A 15,172-nucleotide genomic window follows, 5' to 3' on the forward strand; every position below is an offset into this window, starting at 1 on the left:
TAAGGGATGGGCAGTAAATGTTGGCCTAGCCAGTGACGCCCACATCCCATGAACGAATAAAACAACATCCCTACTTGTCTGCATGAGTGCTGCTCTGACAACAGGCAATAAGCTCGACACTGTCCAGGACATAGCTTGTTTAATCAGCACCCCATCTACCACTGAAACATTCACTCCCTCCAGCATGAGTGCATAGTGGCAGCAGTGTGTACTATCTACAAGATGAGTTGTAGCAACTCATCAGTCTCTTCGGCAGTGCCTTCCAAGCCCACGACTACCACCGTCTCGAAGTCTCTGAGTCCAAATCCTGAAACCCCCTGTCCAATATGTTCATATCTTCATCCCACGGGCTGCAATGATTCAAGAAGGTGGCTCACCACCACTTCTCGAGCGTAATTAGAGATGGACAATAACTGCTGGCCTTGCCAGCCTCACCCACATAACAGGAAAGATTACTTAAAACAAAATAGATGTTCTCCTCAGTTACTGTTTCCTTTTGGCAACTTAACCTGTTGCTTAATATTCTGTCAAAGATGTGAGAAAACATGCGTTGCTTTACTATGATTATTGTAAATGAGAAATATATTTGTATGACAATGTGTCTGTTGTTAGTGTTAAATACTTTGAGCATTCCTAGATCTTTAGCAACATAAAGTACTATGCTAATCACGATTTACTATTGTGTTGACATAGTGAAAGGTATACTGTTTCATAAACTGCGCAGGGCTAGTGCAAATTTATTATCAATAAAATGCCATGCTTCATTGTAGTTTACTTTTAACTAACCGGTGTGTTTTAATCCAGAAACCTCGAAGACCAAATCTGAATAAGCGAGGGCCACCATTTTTACCGAAGAGATTGTCGAGGAAAGAAAATGAAGAGGAAGCTAAAATTAGTAAGAAAGAAAATGAAGCTGGAACTATAGCCAAGGATAAGGAGGAAGAGAAAGACAATATGATCAGGTACTCAATGAATGATACCCTACCATCACTTGTGGCATTATCAGTATCCTTCACGGTGTGTGTGCTCCATATTCACAACCGTGAGTCCAGTCACATGGCTGGATTGCGACATCTTGATATCCATGCTGTTCTGTGAAGTAGTGGAATTATCGGACGCGAACTCACCGGCTGTTCAGGCCATGCTCCCGCTGCAGCGAAGTTGGAGAATTTGGTGGCCGGCCAAATCTCCGTTCACTGCGGCAGGATGGGAAAATCCGGCATCAACAGTGGTCAACACTTTGGATCCAGTGATCATAATGCCATTAGTTTCAACCTGATCATGGATAAGGATAGATCTGGTCCTCGGGTTGAAGTTCTGAGCTGGAAAAAGGACAAATTTGATGAAATGAGAAGGGATCTGGGAAGTGTGGATTGGCACAGGCTGTTCTCTGGTAAGGATGTAAATGGAAAGTGGGAGGCCTTCAAAGGAGAAATTTTGAGAGTGCAGAGTTTGTATGTTCCTGTCAGGATTTAAAGGCAAAGTAAATAGGAATATGGAACCTTGGTTCTCGAGGGAGATTGTAACACTGATTAAGAGGAAGAGAGAGTTGTATGAAATGTACAGGCAGCAAGGAACAGATCAGATGCTCGAGGAGTATATAAAGTGCAAGAAGCTACTTAAGAGGGAAATCAGGAGGGCTAAAAGAAGACATGAGGTTGCTTTGGCAGACAGAATGAAGGAAAATCCAAAGAGCTTCTATAGGTATGTTAGGAGCAAAAGGATAGTGAGGGATAAAATTGGTCCTCTTGAAGACCAGAGTGGTAGACTGTGTATGGAACCAAAAGAGATGGGGGAGATACTAAATGGTTTTTTTGCATCCGTATTTACTGAGGAAACGGGCATGGAGTCTACGGAAATAGGGCAAACAGGTAGGGAGGTCATGGAACCTTTACAGATTAAAGGGGAGGAGGTGCTCGCTGTCTTGAGGCAAATCAGAGTGGATAAATCCCCAGGACCAGACAGGGTATTCCCACGGACCTTGAGGGAAGCTAGTGTTGAACTTGCAGGGGCCCTGGCAGACATATTTTAAATGCCAGTATTCACGGGGGAGGTGCCGGATGATTGGAGGGTGGCTCATGTTGTTCCGTTGTTTAAAAAAGGTTCCAAAAGAAATCCGGGAAATTATAGGCCAGTAAGTTTGACGTCGGTGGTGGGCAGGTTATTGGAAGGTGTGATAAGGGATAGGATCTACAAATATTTGGATAGACAGGGACTTATTAGGGAGAGTCAACATGGCTTTCTGCGTGGTAGGTCATGCTTGACCAATCTATTAGAGTTTTTCGAGGAGGTTACCAGGAAAGTGGATGAAGGGAAGGCGGTGGATGTTGTCTACCTGGATTTCAGCAAGGCCTTTGACAAGGTCCCTCATGGGAGGTTAGTTAGGAAGGTTCAGTCGCCAAGTATACATGGGGAGGTAGTAAATTGGATTAGACACTGGCTCAATGGAAGAAGCCAGAGAGTGGTTGTGGAGGATTGCTTCTCTGAGTGGAGGCCTGTGACTAGTGGTGTGCCGCAGGGATCGGTGTTGGGTCCATTGTTATTTGTCATCTATATCAATGATCTGGATGATAATGTGGTAAATTGGATCAGCAAGTTTGCTGATGATACAAAGATTGGAGGTGTCGTGGACAGTGAGGAAGGTTTTCAAAGCTTGCAGAGGGATTTGGACCAACTAGAAAAATGGGCTAAAAAATGGCAAATGGAATTTAACGCAGACAAGTGTGAGATATTGCACATTGGAAGGACAAACCAAAGTAGAATGTACAGGGTAAATGGTAGGACTCTGAAGAGTGCAGTTGAACAGAGGGATCTGGGAATACAGGTACAGAATTCCCTAAAAGTGACGTCACAGGTGGATAGGGTCGTAAAGAGTGCCTTTGGTACATTGGCCTTTATAAATCGGAGTATCGAGTATAAACGTTGGAGTGTTATGGTAAGGTTATATAAGGCATTGGTGAGGCCGAATTTGGAGTATTGTGTACAGTTTTGGTCACCTAGTTACAGGAAGGATGTAAATAAGGTTGAAAGAGTGCAGAGAAGGTTCACAAGGATGTTGCCGGGACTTGAGAAGATGAGTTACAGAGAGAGATTGAATAGTTTGGGACTTTATTCCCTGGAGCGTAGAAGATTGAGGGGAGATTTGATAGAGGTGTATAAGATTTTGATGGGTATAGATAGAGTGAATGCAAGCAGGCTTTTTCCACTGAGGCTAGGGGAGAAAAAAACCAGAGGGCATGGGTTATGGGTGAAAGGAGAAAAGTTTAAAGGGAATATTAGGGGGGGCTTCTTCACGCAGAGAGTGGTGGGAGTGTGGAATGAGCTGCCGGATAAAGTGGTAAATGCTTTTAACATTTAAGAAAAACTTGGACGGGTTCATGGATGAGAGGGATGTGGAAGTGCAGGTCAGTGGGACTAGGCAAAAAATGGTTCGGCACAGACAAGAAGGGCCAAAAGGCCTGTTTCTGAGCTGTAATTTTCTATGGTTCTATGGTAAGATTCTGGCCGTTGTTTCTTGTTTCTTCAAAACTTGTTTTCCTTTCATGTCTTCAGCAAGCAGAGCACCGGCTGCTCTCTCTTACCATGAATAGCTCCATCTTTTTACCTTGATCTATCCTTGGGGCTTTACTATCTCACCTCAAATGGAATTCTTTCATCTCTCCCATTGCTAAAGCGGTCTTCCGTGGTTTGGGTTTTCCCCTCTTATGCAAAATATTTAATTTGTGCTGAACAACACACAGCTGTGTTTATAAAGTCCAAATTCTTCTGAAACTCGAACATCTGAGGTAGCCCATCTATCTCTTCCTTCCTGGGCATGTCTTACTTGGGTCTTGAAGCTGTGGAGCAAAACAATTTTTTATAAACTTGCCTTCATGTGCGACTTCCTGGTATCAGATAATAATCCGTGATAATTGTTGCTCACCTCTGCTGTTCCCTGCCTGAGTATACCTGGGGCCTTTCTCATGGCAGTCATTTATAATCTGTTGCTTCTCCTTTTCCATCACTGTGCATTTTCTTCCTCCCTCCCTCTCTCCCTCCCTCTCTTTCCCTCCCTCCCCCCTCCCCCTCCCTCCCCCCTCCCCCTCCCTCCCTCCCTCCCCCTCCCTCCCTCCCACTCCCCCTCCCTCCCCCTCCCCCTCCCTCCCCCTCCCTCCCCCTCCCCCTCCCTCCCCCTCCCCCTCCCTCCCTCCCCCCCCTTCCTCCCCCTCCCTCCCCTTCCTCCCCCTCCCTCCCTTCCTCCCCCTCCCTCCCCTTCCTCCCCCTCCCTCCCTCCCTCCCTCCCCCTCCCTACCTCCCCTCCCTACCTTCCCCTCCCTACCCCTCCCCCTCCCTACTCCCCATCCCTCCTCCCCATCCCTCCCTCCCTCCCCATCCCTCCCTCCCTCCCTCCCTCCCCCTCCCCCCCTCCCTCCCCCTCCCCCCCTCCCCCTCCCTCCCTCCCCCTCCCTCCCTCCTCCCTCCCCCTCCCTCCCTCCTCCCTCCCCCTCCCTCCCTCCTCCCTCCCCCTCCCTCCCTCCTCCCCGTCCCTCCCTCCCTCCCCATCCCTCCATCCCTCCCCATCCCTCCCTCCACCCCTCACTCCCTCCTCCCCTCACTCCCTCCTCCCCTCACTCCCACCCCATCCCTCCCTCCCTCCCATCCCTCCCTCCTCCCCATCCCTCCCCCCATCCCCATCCCTCCCCCCATCCCCATCCCACCCCCTCTCCCCATCCCTCCCCCTCCCCATCCCTCCCCCTCTCCCCATCCCTCCCCCTCTCCCCATCCCTCCCCCTCTCCCCATCCCACCCCCTCTCCCCATCCCACCCCCTCTCCCCATCCCTCCCCCTCTCCCCATCCTTCCCCCTCTCCCCATCCTTCCCCCTCTCCCCATCCCTCCCCCTCTCCCCATCCCTCCCCCTCTCCCCATCCCTCCCCCTCTCCCCATCCCACCCCCTCTCCCCATCCCACCCCCTCTCCCCATCCCACCCCCTCTCCCCATCCCTCCCCCTCTCCCCATCCCTCCCCCTCTCCCCATCCTTCCCCCTCTCCCCATCCTTCCCCCTCTCCCCATCCTTCCCCCTCTCCCCATCCTTCCCCCTCTCCCCATCCCTCCCCCTCCCTCCCGTTCGCTCCACCTCCCTCCCGTTCGCTCCCCCTCCCTCCCGTTCGCTCCCCCTCCCTCCCGTTCGCTCCCCCTCCCTCCCGTTCGCTCCCCCTCCCTCCCGTTCGCTCCCCCTCCCTCCAGTTCGCTCCCCCTCCCTCCAGTTCGCTCCCCCTCCCTCCCGTTCGCTCCCCCTCCCTCCCGTTCGCTCCCCCTCCCTCCCGTTCGCTCCCCCTCCCTCCCGTTCGCTCCCCCTCCCTCCCGTTCGCTTCCCCTCCCTCCCTTTCGCTCCCCCTCCCTCCCGTTCGCTCCCCCTCCCTCCCGTTCGCTCCCCCTCCCTCCCGTTCGCTCCCCCTCCCTCCCGTTCGCTCCCCCTCCCTCCCGTTCGCTCCCCCTCCCTCCCGTTCGCTCCCCCTCCCTCCCGTTCGCTCCCCCTCCCTCCCGTTCGCTCCCCCTCCCTCCCGTTCGCTCCGCCTCCCTCCCGTTCGCTCCCCCTCCCTCCCGTTCGCTCCCCCTCCCTCCCGTTCGCTCCCCCTCCCTCCCGTTCGCTCCCCCTCCCTCCCGTTCGCTCCCCCTCCCTCCCGTTCGCTCCCCCTCCCTCCCGTTCGCTCCCCCTCCCTCCCGTTCGCTCCCCCTCCCTCCCGTTCGCTCCCCCTCCCTCCCGTTCGCTCCCCCTCCCTCCCGTTCGCTCCCCCTCCCTCCCGTTCGCTCCCCCTCCCTCCCGTTCGCTCCCCCTCCCTCCCGTTCGCTCCCCCTCCCTCCCGTTCGCTCCCCCTCCCTCCCGTTCGCTCCCCCTCCCTCCCGTTCGCTCCCCCTCCCTCCCGTTCGCTCCCCCTCCCTCCCGTTCGCTCCCCCTCCCTCCCGTTCGCTCCCCCTCCCTCCCGTTCGCTCCCCCTCCCTCCCGTTCGCTCCGCCTCCCTCCCGTTCGCTCCCCCTCCCTCCCGTTCGCTCCCCCTCCCTCCCGTTCGCTCCCCCTCCCTCCCGTTCGCTCCCCCTCCCTCCCGTTCGCTCCCCCTCCCTCCCGTTCGCTCCCCCTCCCTCCCGTTCGCTCCCCCTCCCTCCCGTTCGCTCCCCCTCCCTCCCGTTCGCTCCCCCTCCCTCCCGTTCGCTCCCCCTCCCTCCCGTTCGCTCCCCCTCCCTCCCGTTCGCTCCCCCTCCCTCCCGTTCGCTCCCCCTCCCTCCCGTTCGCTCCCCCCCCCTCCCCCTCTCTCCCCCCTCCCCCTCCCTCCCCCTCCCTCCCCCTCCCTCCCCCTCCCTCCCCCCTCGCTCCCTCCCGCTCCCTCCCGCTCCCTCCCGCTCCTTCCCCCTCCCTCCCCTCCCTCCTAATCCCTCCTGCTCCCTCCCCCCTCCCTCCCTCCCCCCTCCCCCCTCTCCCTCCCCCCCTCCCCCTCTCCCCCTCCCTCCCCCCTCTCCCCCTGCCGCTCCCTCCCCCACCCCGTCCCCCACCCCGTCCCCCACCCCGTCCCCCACCCCGTCCCCCACCCCCTCCCCCACCCCCTCCCCCTCCCCCACCCCCTCCCCCTTCCCCTCCCCGTCCCCCTCCCCGTCCCCCTCCCCGTCCCCCTCCCCGTCCCCCTCCCCCTCCCCGTCCCCCTCCCCGTCCCCCTCCCCGTCCCCCTCCCCGTCCCCCTCCCCGTCCCCCTCCCCGTCCCCCTCCCCGTCCCCCTCCCCGTCCCCCTCCCCGTCCCCCTCCCCGTCCCCCTCCCCGTCCCCCTCCCCCTCCCCGTCCCCGTCCCCGTCCCCCTCCCCGTCCCCCTCCCCGTCCCCCTCCCCGTCCCCCTCCCCGTCCCCCTCCCCGTCCCCCTCCCCCTCCCCCTCCCCCTCCCCCTCCCCCTCCCCCTCCCCCTGCCTCTCCCCCGCCTCTCCCCCCGCCCTCCCACCCCCCCCACCCCCCCCTTCTCCCTCCCTCCCTCTGGAGAGGGGGAGAGAGAGACTAAGCTGAATGAATTCTGCAGGTTTTCTAGGTTTTAGACACAAATCCACATCCCTCTTGTTCATTGCCGTTAGTAATGCAATAGTCATTGTGTCTGTTTTCACTGAGCACAAAAAAATGACATTTGGTTTGTGATAACAATTGAGTCGACCTGCTGCAGAAAGTTAATCAGGATACCTATTTATGTCACTTCAGGATAAGTGGACATGGTGCCATAAGTGCACAAACCAGAGAGATCAGCTCAGTGTTATTTCTACCTTTGATTTTTCTCTTCAGCAGGACGATTGTGCCGGGGGTTTTAAGCATTCGGCACTCGCCGACTGACATCTTAATGGCAGGATTTGCTGGTGACATAAATAACCAACTATTGTACTTTGCTGTCAGGCAAAGGTCAGGCTGACATTGAATAACATGCTTGTCGGGCCATGTGATCTTATACTGTTCACTGCTTTGAATTGCTTTGTATCTATTAGGTACAGATTTTGAAAACTCCCCCCACCGCTCTGTATTTTATATATCTATTTTTAAGATATCAAACAAAATAACTAATTGGCGATTTTTACGAGGCTAATCTGCAGCATTTGTAGAACATTCTAATGTAATTTTTGTTCAGCAGAAAGTTGGCAAGAATATCCAAGTACATATCAATAAAAGATGGATGAACTTGGCTCCACTGTTCTTTCCACTTTGTGAAGGCACGCTCCTGGATCCCCACTGACCGTGCAGTCTCCTGCTCTAATATATTCCATCCTGCTGCTTTCTGCTGTGGAAATCCTCATCTGCCTCTGTCTTGCTGTGCAATAGACTTTTAAAATCCAAGCATCGGGCCCGATTTTACCATTTTCATTCTAAGTGCTGAATCTGGGCGCAATTCAGATCCGACTTGGAAATTTGCTTTCTGGCGCCCCCTTAGCTTGAAAAAAAAAATCGCGGGTCTGAATCGTGCTGTGGGCGGGGCTTAGCGCGCCCGAAACGATCGGATCTCTGAACTGCGCATGCGCAGTTTAAAAAAAAAGTTGAAAAGGCGCGCCTGTGTCACCGCTTCCAGGCCGCAGAAAGCGGAGAAAGTGGCCTGGGAGCGAAAAGTGGGAGCAATGGTCCCCATAGACATCACCCCACTCCCACAACATAACTGTCCCCCTTATCCACCCACCGCCCCCGCTACCCAGACCGATCGCGACCCCCTGTCCCCTTCCCCCTCACCGATCGGCTGCAGAGTGGCAGCGGACCCCCCTGCCCCCACCGCCTCCCCCCCCCCCCCCCCACCCCACCGAAGAGATCCATCTGGCCTCCCTCCCCCTCTCCCCCCCCCCCCACCAGAGATACATCTTACCTGCCTCCCTCCTCTCCCCCCCCCCAAACCAGAGAACGATCTGGCGTCCCCCCCCCCGAGAATGATCTGGCCTCCCTCCCCTCCACCCCCCAGAGGTACATCTGAGCCGCCACCTCCCTCCTCCCCCCTCCACCAGATAATTATCTGGGCCGCCTCCACCCCCCCCCCACCCGACCAGACAATGATTGGGCCTCCCTCACCCCCCTCACCAGAGAGTGATCTGGCCTCCCTCACCTCCACCCCCAGACAACGAGCTGGCCTCCCCCCCCCCCTCCCCCCCCACATGAAATACATCTGACCCGCCTCCTCCTCCTCCCCACCCCTCCCCCCACCAGAGAATAATCAGGCCCGCCTCCCCCTCCACCCCACCGATCTGAGTCACAGAGCCGTTGGAAGCTCTGAACATACCTCTTCAGCAGCTGGAGTGCCCAAAACAGACTTTTATTTAGCATATCCATTTTGGCGCGATTCCGGATTGGCAAACGCAGTGGTAAAGGGGGAAATGCTGATAAAGTTGGGCGGGCAGTTCATTAATTCAATTGAAATGCATGCAAATGCATTTAAATCGCCGTTGCGCCCGTCTCAGGCACGAATTGGATCGCGGCCATTCCTGGGCCTCGGTAAAGTGGCCACCTGCACGGACGCGGATCGCATTAATGGCCTCACGCCTGACTTTACCATGTTTTCGGGCGCGACGCAATGGTAAAATCAGGCCCATAGTGTTTCACTTCATCACTAATCTCTGATTTACATTGTTCCTTTTCATATCATAGAATCCCCACAGTGCAGAAGGAGGTCATTCAGCCCATTGAGTCTTCACCGACCACAATCCCACCTAGTTACCCACATTACCCTGCTCGTTCCCCTGACACTAAGGGGCAATTTAGCATGGCCAATCAACCTAACCTGCACATCTTTGGACTGTGGGAGGAAACCGGAGCACCCAGCGAAAACCCATGCAGACACTGGGAGAATGTGCAGACTCCACGCAGAGAGTCACCCAAGGCTACAATCGAACCTGGGTCCCTGGCACTGTGAGGCAGCAGTGCTAACCACTGTGCTACCGCGCCGCCCTTTTACTTTTTTAATTTTGGTGGTGTCCCACATTCGGGTCTGACCTTTCAGTTTAAAAAAAAAGTTATGATTGGAATTGTTTTGGGATTTTGGTCGTCGTGTAATTCTGCAGGTTATATTTTTGAAGTGTATCCACCATCACAAGCTGAAGTATATTGTCAACTTGGTGTTGCAATATGTTCTTTCTCCGCATCAAGCGGGGCTGTGTGATGTTTCATTTCCTTTTATGCATTCCATCTGATGTGATTTCTCCTGCGAGCTTTTAAAAACCGTTGTTACTTTGATCAGTTGAAAAGCTACAGACTACTTTTCAAAATTGCCATCAATTTCAGTGAAAAAAATCTGAGTATAACTGGATTTCATCTGTGAAGAAATTTTTAAAAATGAATTAACAAATGGAAGAAAATCCAGCTCTTGTTGCTAAACCAGTGTTAATAACATTTTAGTGATAACTGAAGAAAGGTTACGTAGAGGAGAAAGTACGCGAAGTAATTCCTAATAATTCTTCCTCCTTGTGGACAACACAGTGACACAGTGGTTAGCACTCCTGCTTAACAGTGCCGGGGACCCGGGTTCGATTCCGGCCTTGGGTCACTGTCTGTGTGGAGTCTGCACGTTCTCCCCGTGTCTGCGTGGGTTTCCTCCGGGTGCTCCGGTTTCCTCCCACAGTCCCAAAGAAGTGCTGGTTGGGTGCATTGGCCACACTAAATTCTCAGTGTACCCGAACAGGCGCCGGAGTGTGGCGACTAGGGGATTTTCACAGTAACTTCACTGTGGTGTTAATGTAAGCCTACTTGTGACACTAATTAATAAAGTTAAATTTTAGCTTTCCTACATTGGCCTTCATTCGCGTTAGCTCCCAATTTACTAAATTGGACATTGCGGGACATGAACATTTTGACTTTGCCATGTCATTGAAGCAACCAGATGAAACCAAAGGCATGATTTTGAGAGGGACTTTGGGGGATCCTAAAGACTCCAATCAGAGGCGTACTGAGGCCTGCACTGCTGAAACAAGTTAACAGTATGTAGATTGATGAGCTCTTACATCAGTCTATCCAGTATTTGGGGCGGCACGGTAGCACAGTGGTTAGCACTGCTGCTTCACAGCTCCAGGGACCTGGGTTCGATTCCCGGCTTGGGTCACTGTCTGTGTGGAGTTTGCACATTCTCCTCGTGTCTGCGTGGGTTTCCTCCGGGTGCTCCGGTTTCCTCCCACAGTCCAAAGATGTGCGGGTTAGGTTGATTGGCCATGCTAAAATTGCCCTTAGTGTCCTGGGATGCATAGGTTAGAGGGATTAGTGGGTAAAATATGTAGGGATATGGGAGTAGGGCCTGGGTGGGATTGTGGTCAGTGCAGACTCGATGGGCCGAATGGCCTCTTTCTGTACTGTAGGGATTCTAAGATTCTAGTGCAAAACAAATTGATGGATCCAATTTGAATTAAGCAACATAAATAGCATTGCAGAATGACAATTCAGTGCCTAAAATGTTGACTACCACAATTTAAATTGACGGAGTAATGAAGAACAAACTGTCATCGTTATAAATCAGCCTCCGTGGAAGTGACTGCTGCCTCGATCACTGCGCTGAAATTTGTTCAGGACGCAGTTTAGTTTGCTGCTTCGTAATCTCCTGACAAATTTCTCTCGCAGTTGTGTTTTTTTGTGTTTCCCCCAACCTTCTTCCTTGGCTGTATCTTAGAATTTGTGCCGAAATTAAATTTGACCTTGATGTTACTGAGGAAAGATCTAGTATGGTCCAACTTATCTCCCTCTGCCTCAGTACGTTTGTATGCACCCATATTGTGCTTGAGGAATCATAGAATCACGACAGTGCCGAAGGAGGCCACTCGGCCCATCGAGCCTGTACCAACACTAATTCCACCCTGGCCCTAGCCCCGTAACCCCATGTATTTACCCTGCTAATGCCCCTGACACCAAGGGGCAATTTAGCATCGCCAGTCCACCTAACCTGCACATCTTTGGACTGTGGGAGGAAATCGGAGCACCCAGAGGAAACCCACGCAGACACGGGGAGAACATGCAAACTCCACACAGACAGTGACCTGAGGCCGGAATTGAACCTGGGTCCCTGGCGGTATGAGGCAGCAATGCTTGCCCAGTGCCATCCTCAACACTGAAAGACTTGTGTTGGTGATCAGGCCCTCTTCAACCTGTAAAAGGTGTAAAAATGGCAACCAGTTAGGGAAACAAAAATTGATTTTGTGAATGTTTTGGTTAAGGAATCCTGAATTAATCAACTTTGAATCATAGAAACTATTTGGCCTGTCATGTTTGTACTGACTGTTTGAAAGGTCAGTCATGCTTAGTCCAATACCCCTGCTTTTTGTCCGTATCCCGATAGCTTTTTCATCCTTAAGTACCATGTCGAACTCCCTTTTAACATTGGCTATTGAATCAGCTTCCATCATCTTTCAATAAATTATTCCAGGTCCCCGACAGATCTGAGTGGAAACATATCTCTTCAAATCTCCTCGATCTTCTGCTGGTGGTTTTTACAGCCATGGAGGCGAATTTTCCCATTCCGCCTGTCACAGGAATCATAGTGGGCGAGGGGTGGATCATGGAAAGGTCCATTGACCTCGGGTGGGATTTTCCGGTTTCGGGGTGAACTCGGCCAGAGAATCCCGTCCATGATCCCTGGCTATTGGACCCATTCACCAGGAAAGCTGCTTTCCTCTTTATACTCTTCTTAAAACTTTTCCATGTCACTTCTTAATCTCCTTGTTCCAAAGAGAAAAACACTAACTTTTCCAATAGCTAAAGTCTCTCGTCCCTGATAACAGACAAATAAACATGCTGGTCAACCTCCTCTCTACCCTTTCTAAAGCCTTTATGTCTTTCCTGTATTGTGGTACCTGAAATTTTCCAGCTGAGGCTTAGCCAGTGATTTATCCAATTTTGGCATGAATCTTTGAATTTTATGTTTGAAACCTCTATTTATAAATCCAAGTAACCATGTGCTTTTTATGCACAATATCAACTTGTCCTGCCACTTTGTAGGATTTGTGTTCATGGACACTTCTCTTTTTAGGCATGGACACTTTTCAAAATCATGCTATTTCTAATATATTTTCCCCCCATGTTGGTCCTCTCAGTGTGCATTGCTCCACCATTGAACTCCCTCTGCCATGCTTCTCCCTATTTCAACATCAGGGTTGGATTTACATCATGGAGGTGGGATTAGAGAATCAGGAATGTTCACGCATTGCAATCCCACCTCTGTGCTGGCAGTGGGAGCCCACAGGATTTTCATCCGGTGGAGGTGTGGCAAATCTGGATGCAGGGCTGCTACAGGGGTACGACCTGAGGTAGAGATGGAGGCAAGCCAATGCCAACAGGGCCAGGTTAAAAGGCCCAATTCTCTTCACTGAGACATCGGCCCAGTTCTGAAGATCAGTAAATCACCCATCATCTTCAGTAGCTCCCTGCAATCACCCAGGATCTACTTTAAATACAGATTCAAGATGCTGTAATAACATTCGGAAATCTTTGAAAAGCTCAGAAATCTGTCAACATAAACAACTCTCACTTCCCTGGACAAGTATATAAATAAACCCTGTAGTGCTGAATCCATTTGTGGTTTTGAAGGAAGCCAAGCTGTAAGAGTGGGATTTCTCAGCAAAGCCAGCTAAATCAATTCTGCAGTACAGAACCTCTAAGTACCTTTGAGGACAGCTTTATATCCAAACTTTCAAGCAGCTACACAGATAGATGAGTTGCTCTTTAAATAATTAATGAATGCTCAGACACCTGCCAAAGCTTTTAAACAGCCAAGCAGAAGTCTGAACTGCTTTTAAAGAATGAATGATATCTCCGATTTACGTCAAAGCTTTGGAACCAGCTAACAGATGGTTGAGATGTTTAAAGAATTCATGAAAGCCATGGGAAAAATTTAAACAGTTGTCTTTTGATCTCACATAGGACTACGCTTTCAGTATTGTACAATCCAAAATGGCACTGTATCCTAATGCATTTGAAGACTTTTCCACTTTTGCAGTTTTGTTCTTTCACTTGGCAGCTTGTCAGCTGTTAGAAATAACAATCTGGCAACCATATTATTTAATGGTCAATCACTTTTACCAATCGCAGCACTGTCATGACTTACTGTTATAACATAGACATGACTCAGGCTACAGTATTTCATGGTGGGCTACTAAGGGGGCAACATCATTTTTACTGCCCTTTTAGACTATTCCAATCCATGGTTCACGTCCCCAGTCACCAGTTGTGATTTACAAAGGCTTCCAAAGTGCATCCACCTCAACAAAATTTGCAGAAGTTCTGAAATGCTCACTTTAAGCGCGGTGCTGACATTCTCCCACCCGGCTCTCTGCAGTCCCAAATTGAATCTGCAAAATTTGGCCCTTGTCTCTGCTCCTTTCTGCTATTTACCAGCTCCCGCCCCCTGCTCAGATAGTTTAAATCTTCTCCATCAACTACCTAACTTCTCAGCAGGATCATTAGTCCTCACTTTGTTTAGTTCCAGCCTGTTGGTTGCTCTCCCTTTCCCCAGAACCTGTCCAGTGCTCCAAGAATTTGAAACATTTCCACTTGCAAAAACATGAAGAGAGAACTGGTACCTGCACTGAGTTTCTGATCCGACGTTTATTAACATATGGCATTGGGAATAACCCTGGGATTGCTACCTTTGGAATCTTGTTATTTAATCTTTTCCTAGCCTCTGAAACCATGCGTGAAGGACCTGAACATTATTTCTACCTAAATAATTGTTTTTTTAACGTTGGTCATAACCTCTTGCCATTCCACTGGCCCTTGCAGGATATTCTGCACCCATTCAGTGATACCTTTATCATAGCACAAGGGAGGCAACATGTTTGTGGTTGCAGAAATGGCAAAACCCCGGTCTAACATTCCCTATGTCCTTTCTACACTTCTCCTTCATGAAATCAAATCTACCAGGCCACAAGAGGTTCGATTCTTGCTGCAATCTTCAAATGACTAATTGCCCCGCACCCCTTTATTCAAAACTGAAAATTGGGAGGATTCCTGCACTACCTGTGGCTTCCATCTACCCTGTCTGCTAGACCCCCACTCCCTCATCTCCGGCACCTTATGTGTTAGTGTGATGACCATTTCTTTGAGTGTGCGATCCAGGAAATTCCCAGATAGTGGTGAGCACTGCTGCCTCACAGCACCAAGGACCTGGGGGTTCAATTCTGGCTTGGGTGAATGTCTCTGTGGAGTTTGCACGTTCTCCCCATCTCTCGTGGGTTTCCTCCGGATGCTCCGCTTTCCTCCCATGCTCCAAAGATGTGCAGATTAGGTTGATTAGCTATGCTAAGTTGCCCCTTAGCGTCAGAGGAATTAGCAGGGTAAATAAGTGGGGTTATGGAGATAGGGGCCGGGATGGGATTGTTGTCGGTGCAGGCTCGATGGCCTCCTTCTGCACTGTAGGGATTCTATGAATTGCAAGGCTTTCAGCTGCTCATCGAGCTCTGAAATTTGGATTCTGAGCTTGAGCAAGTGGCTGCACTTTCTCCGTATGTGGGTATCTAGAGGTCATGAAGTGTGCCTTATTCCGATATAGAGCGGGATACAGTGGGAACTTACTGGACACCATGGAGGTCACTTCACTGTTGTCTAAATCACTGAGATGCTGAGATCACTAAAATGCATACTCAGGGATGGCACAGTGGTTAGCACTGCTGCCTCACAGCACGTGTTTGATTCCCAGCTTGGGTCACTGTATATGTGGAGTCTGCACA

The 15,172-nt window shown here is 51.5% G+C and overlaps 1 protein-coding gene across 4 annotated transcripts in view; it reads left to right on the top strand.

Moving 5' to 3' along the window:
• The window catches only part of man1b1b (mannosidase, alpha, class 1B, member 1b), a 58,930-nt gene that overhangs the window by 15,819 nt on the left and 27,939 nt on the right, over nucleotides 1-15,172 (top strand). For all 4 annotated transcript variants that reach the window (XM_078226639.1, XM_078226640.1, XM_078226642.1 and 1 more), the window contains exon 5: nucleotides 805-962. In XM_078226639.1, the coding sequence (XP_078082765.1) occupies nucleotides 805-962 (158 nt within the window). The remainder of the gene's footprint in view (nucleotides 1-804; nucleotides 963-15,172) is intronic.

Source organism: Mustelus asterias, chromosome 13 (genome assembly GCF_964213995.1).
Source record: "Mustelus asterias chromosome 13, sMusAst1.hap1.1, whole genome shotgun sequence".
NCBI lineage: Eukaryota > Metazoa > Chordata > Chondrichthyes > Carcharhiniformes > Triakidae > Mustelus > Mustelus asterias.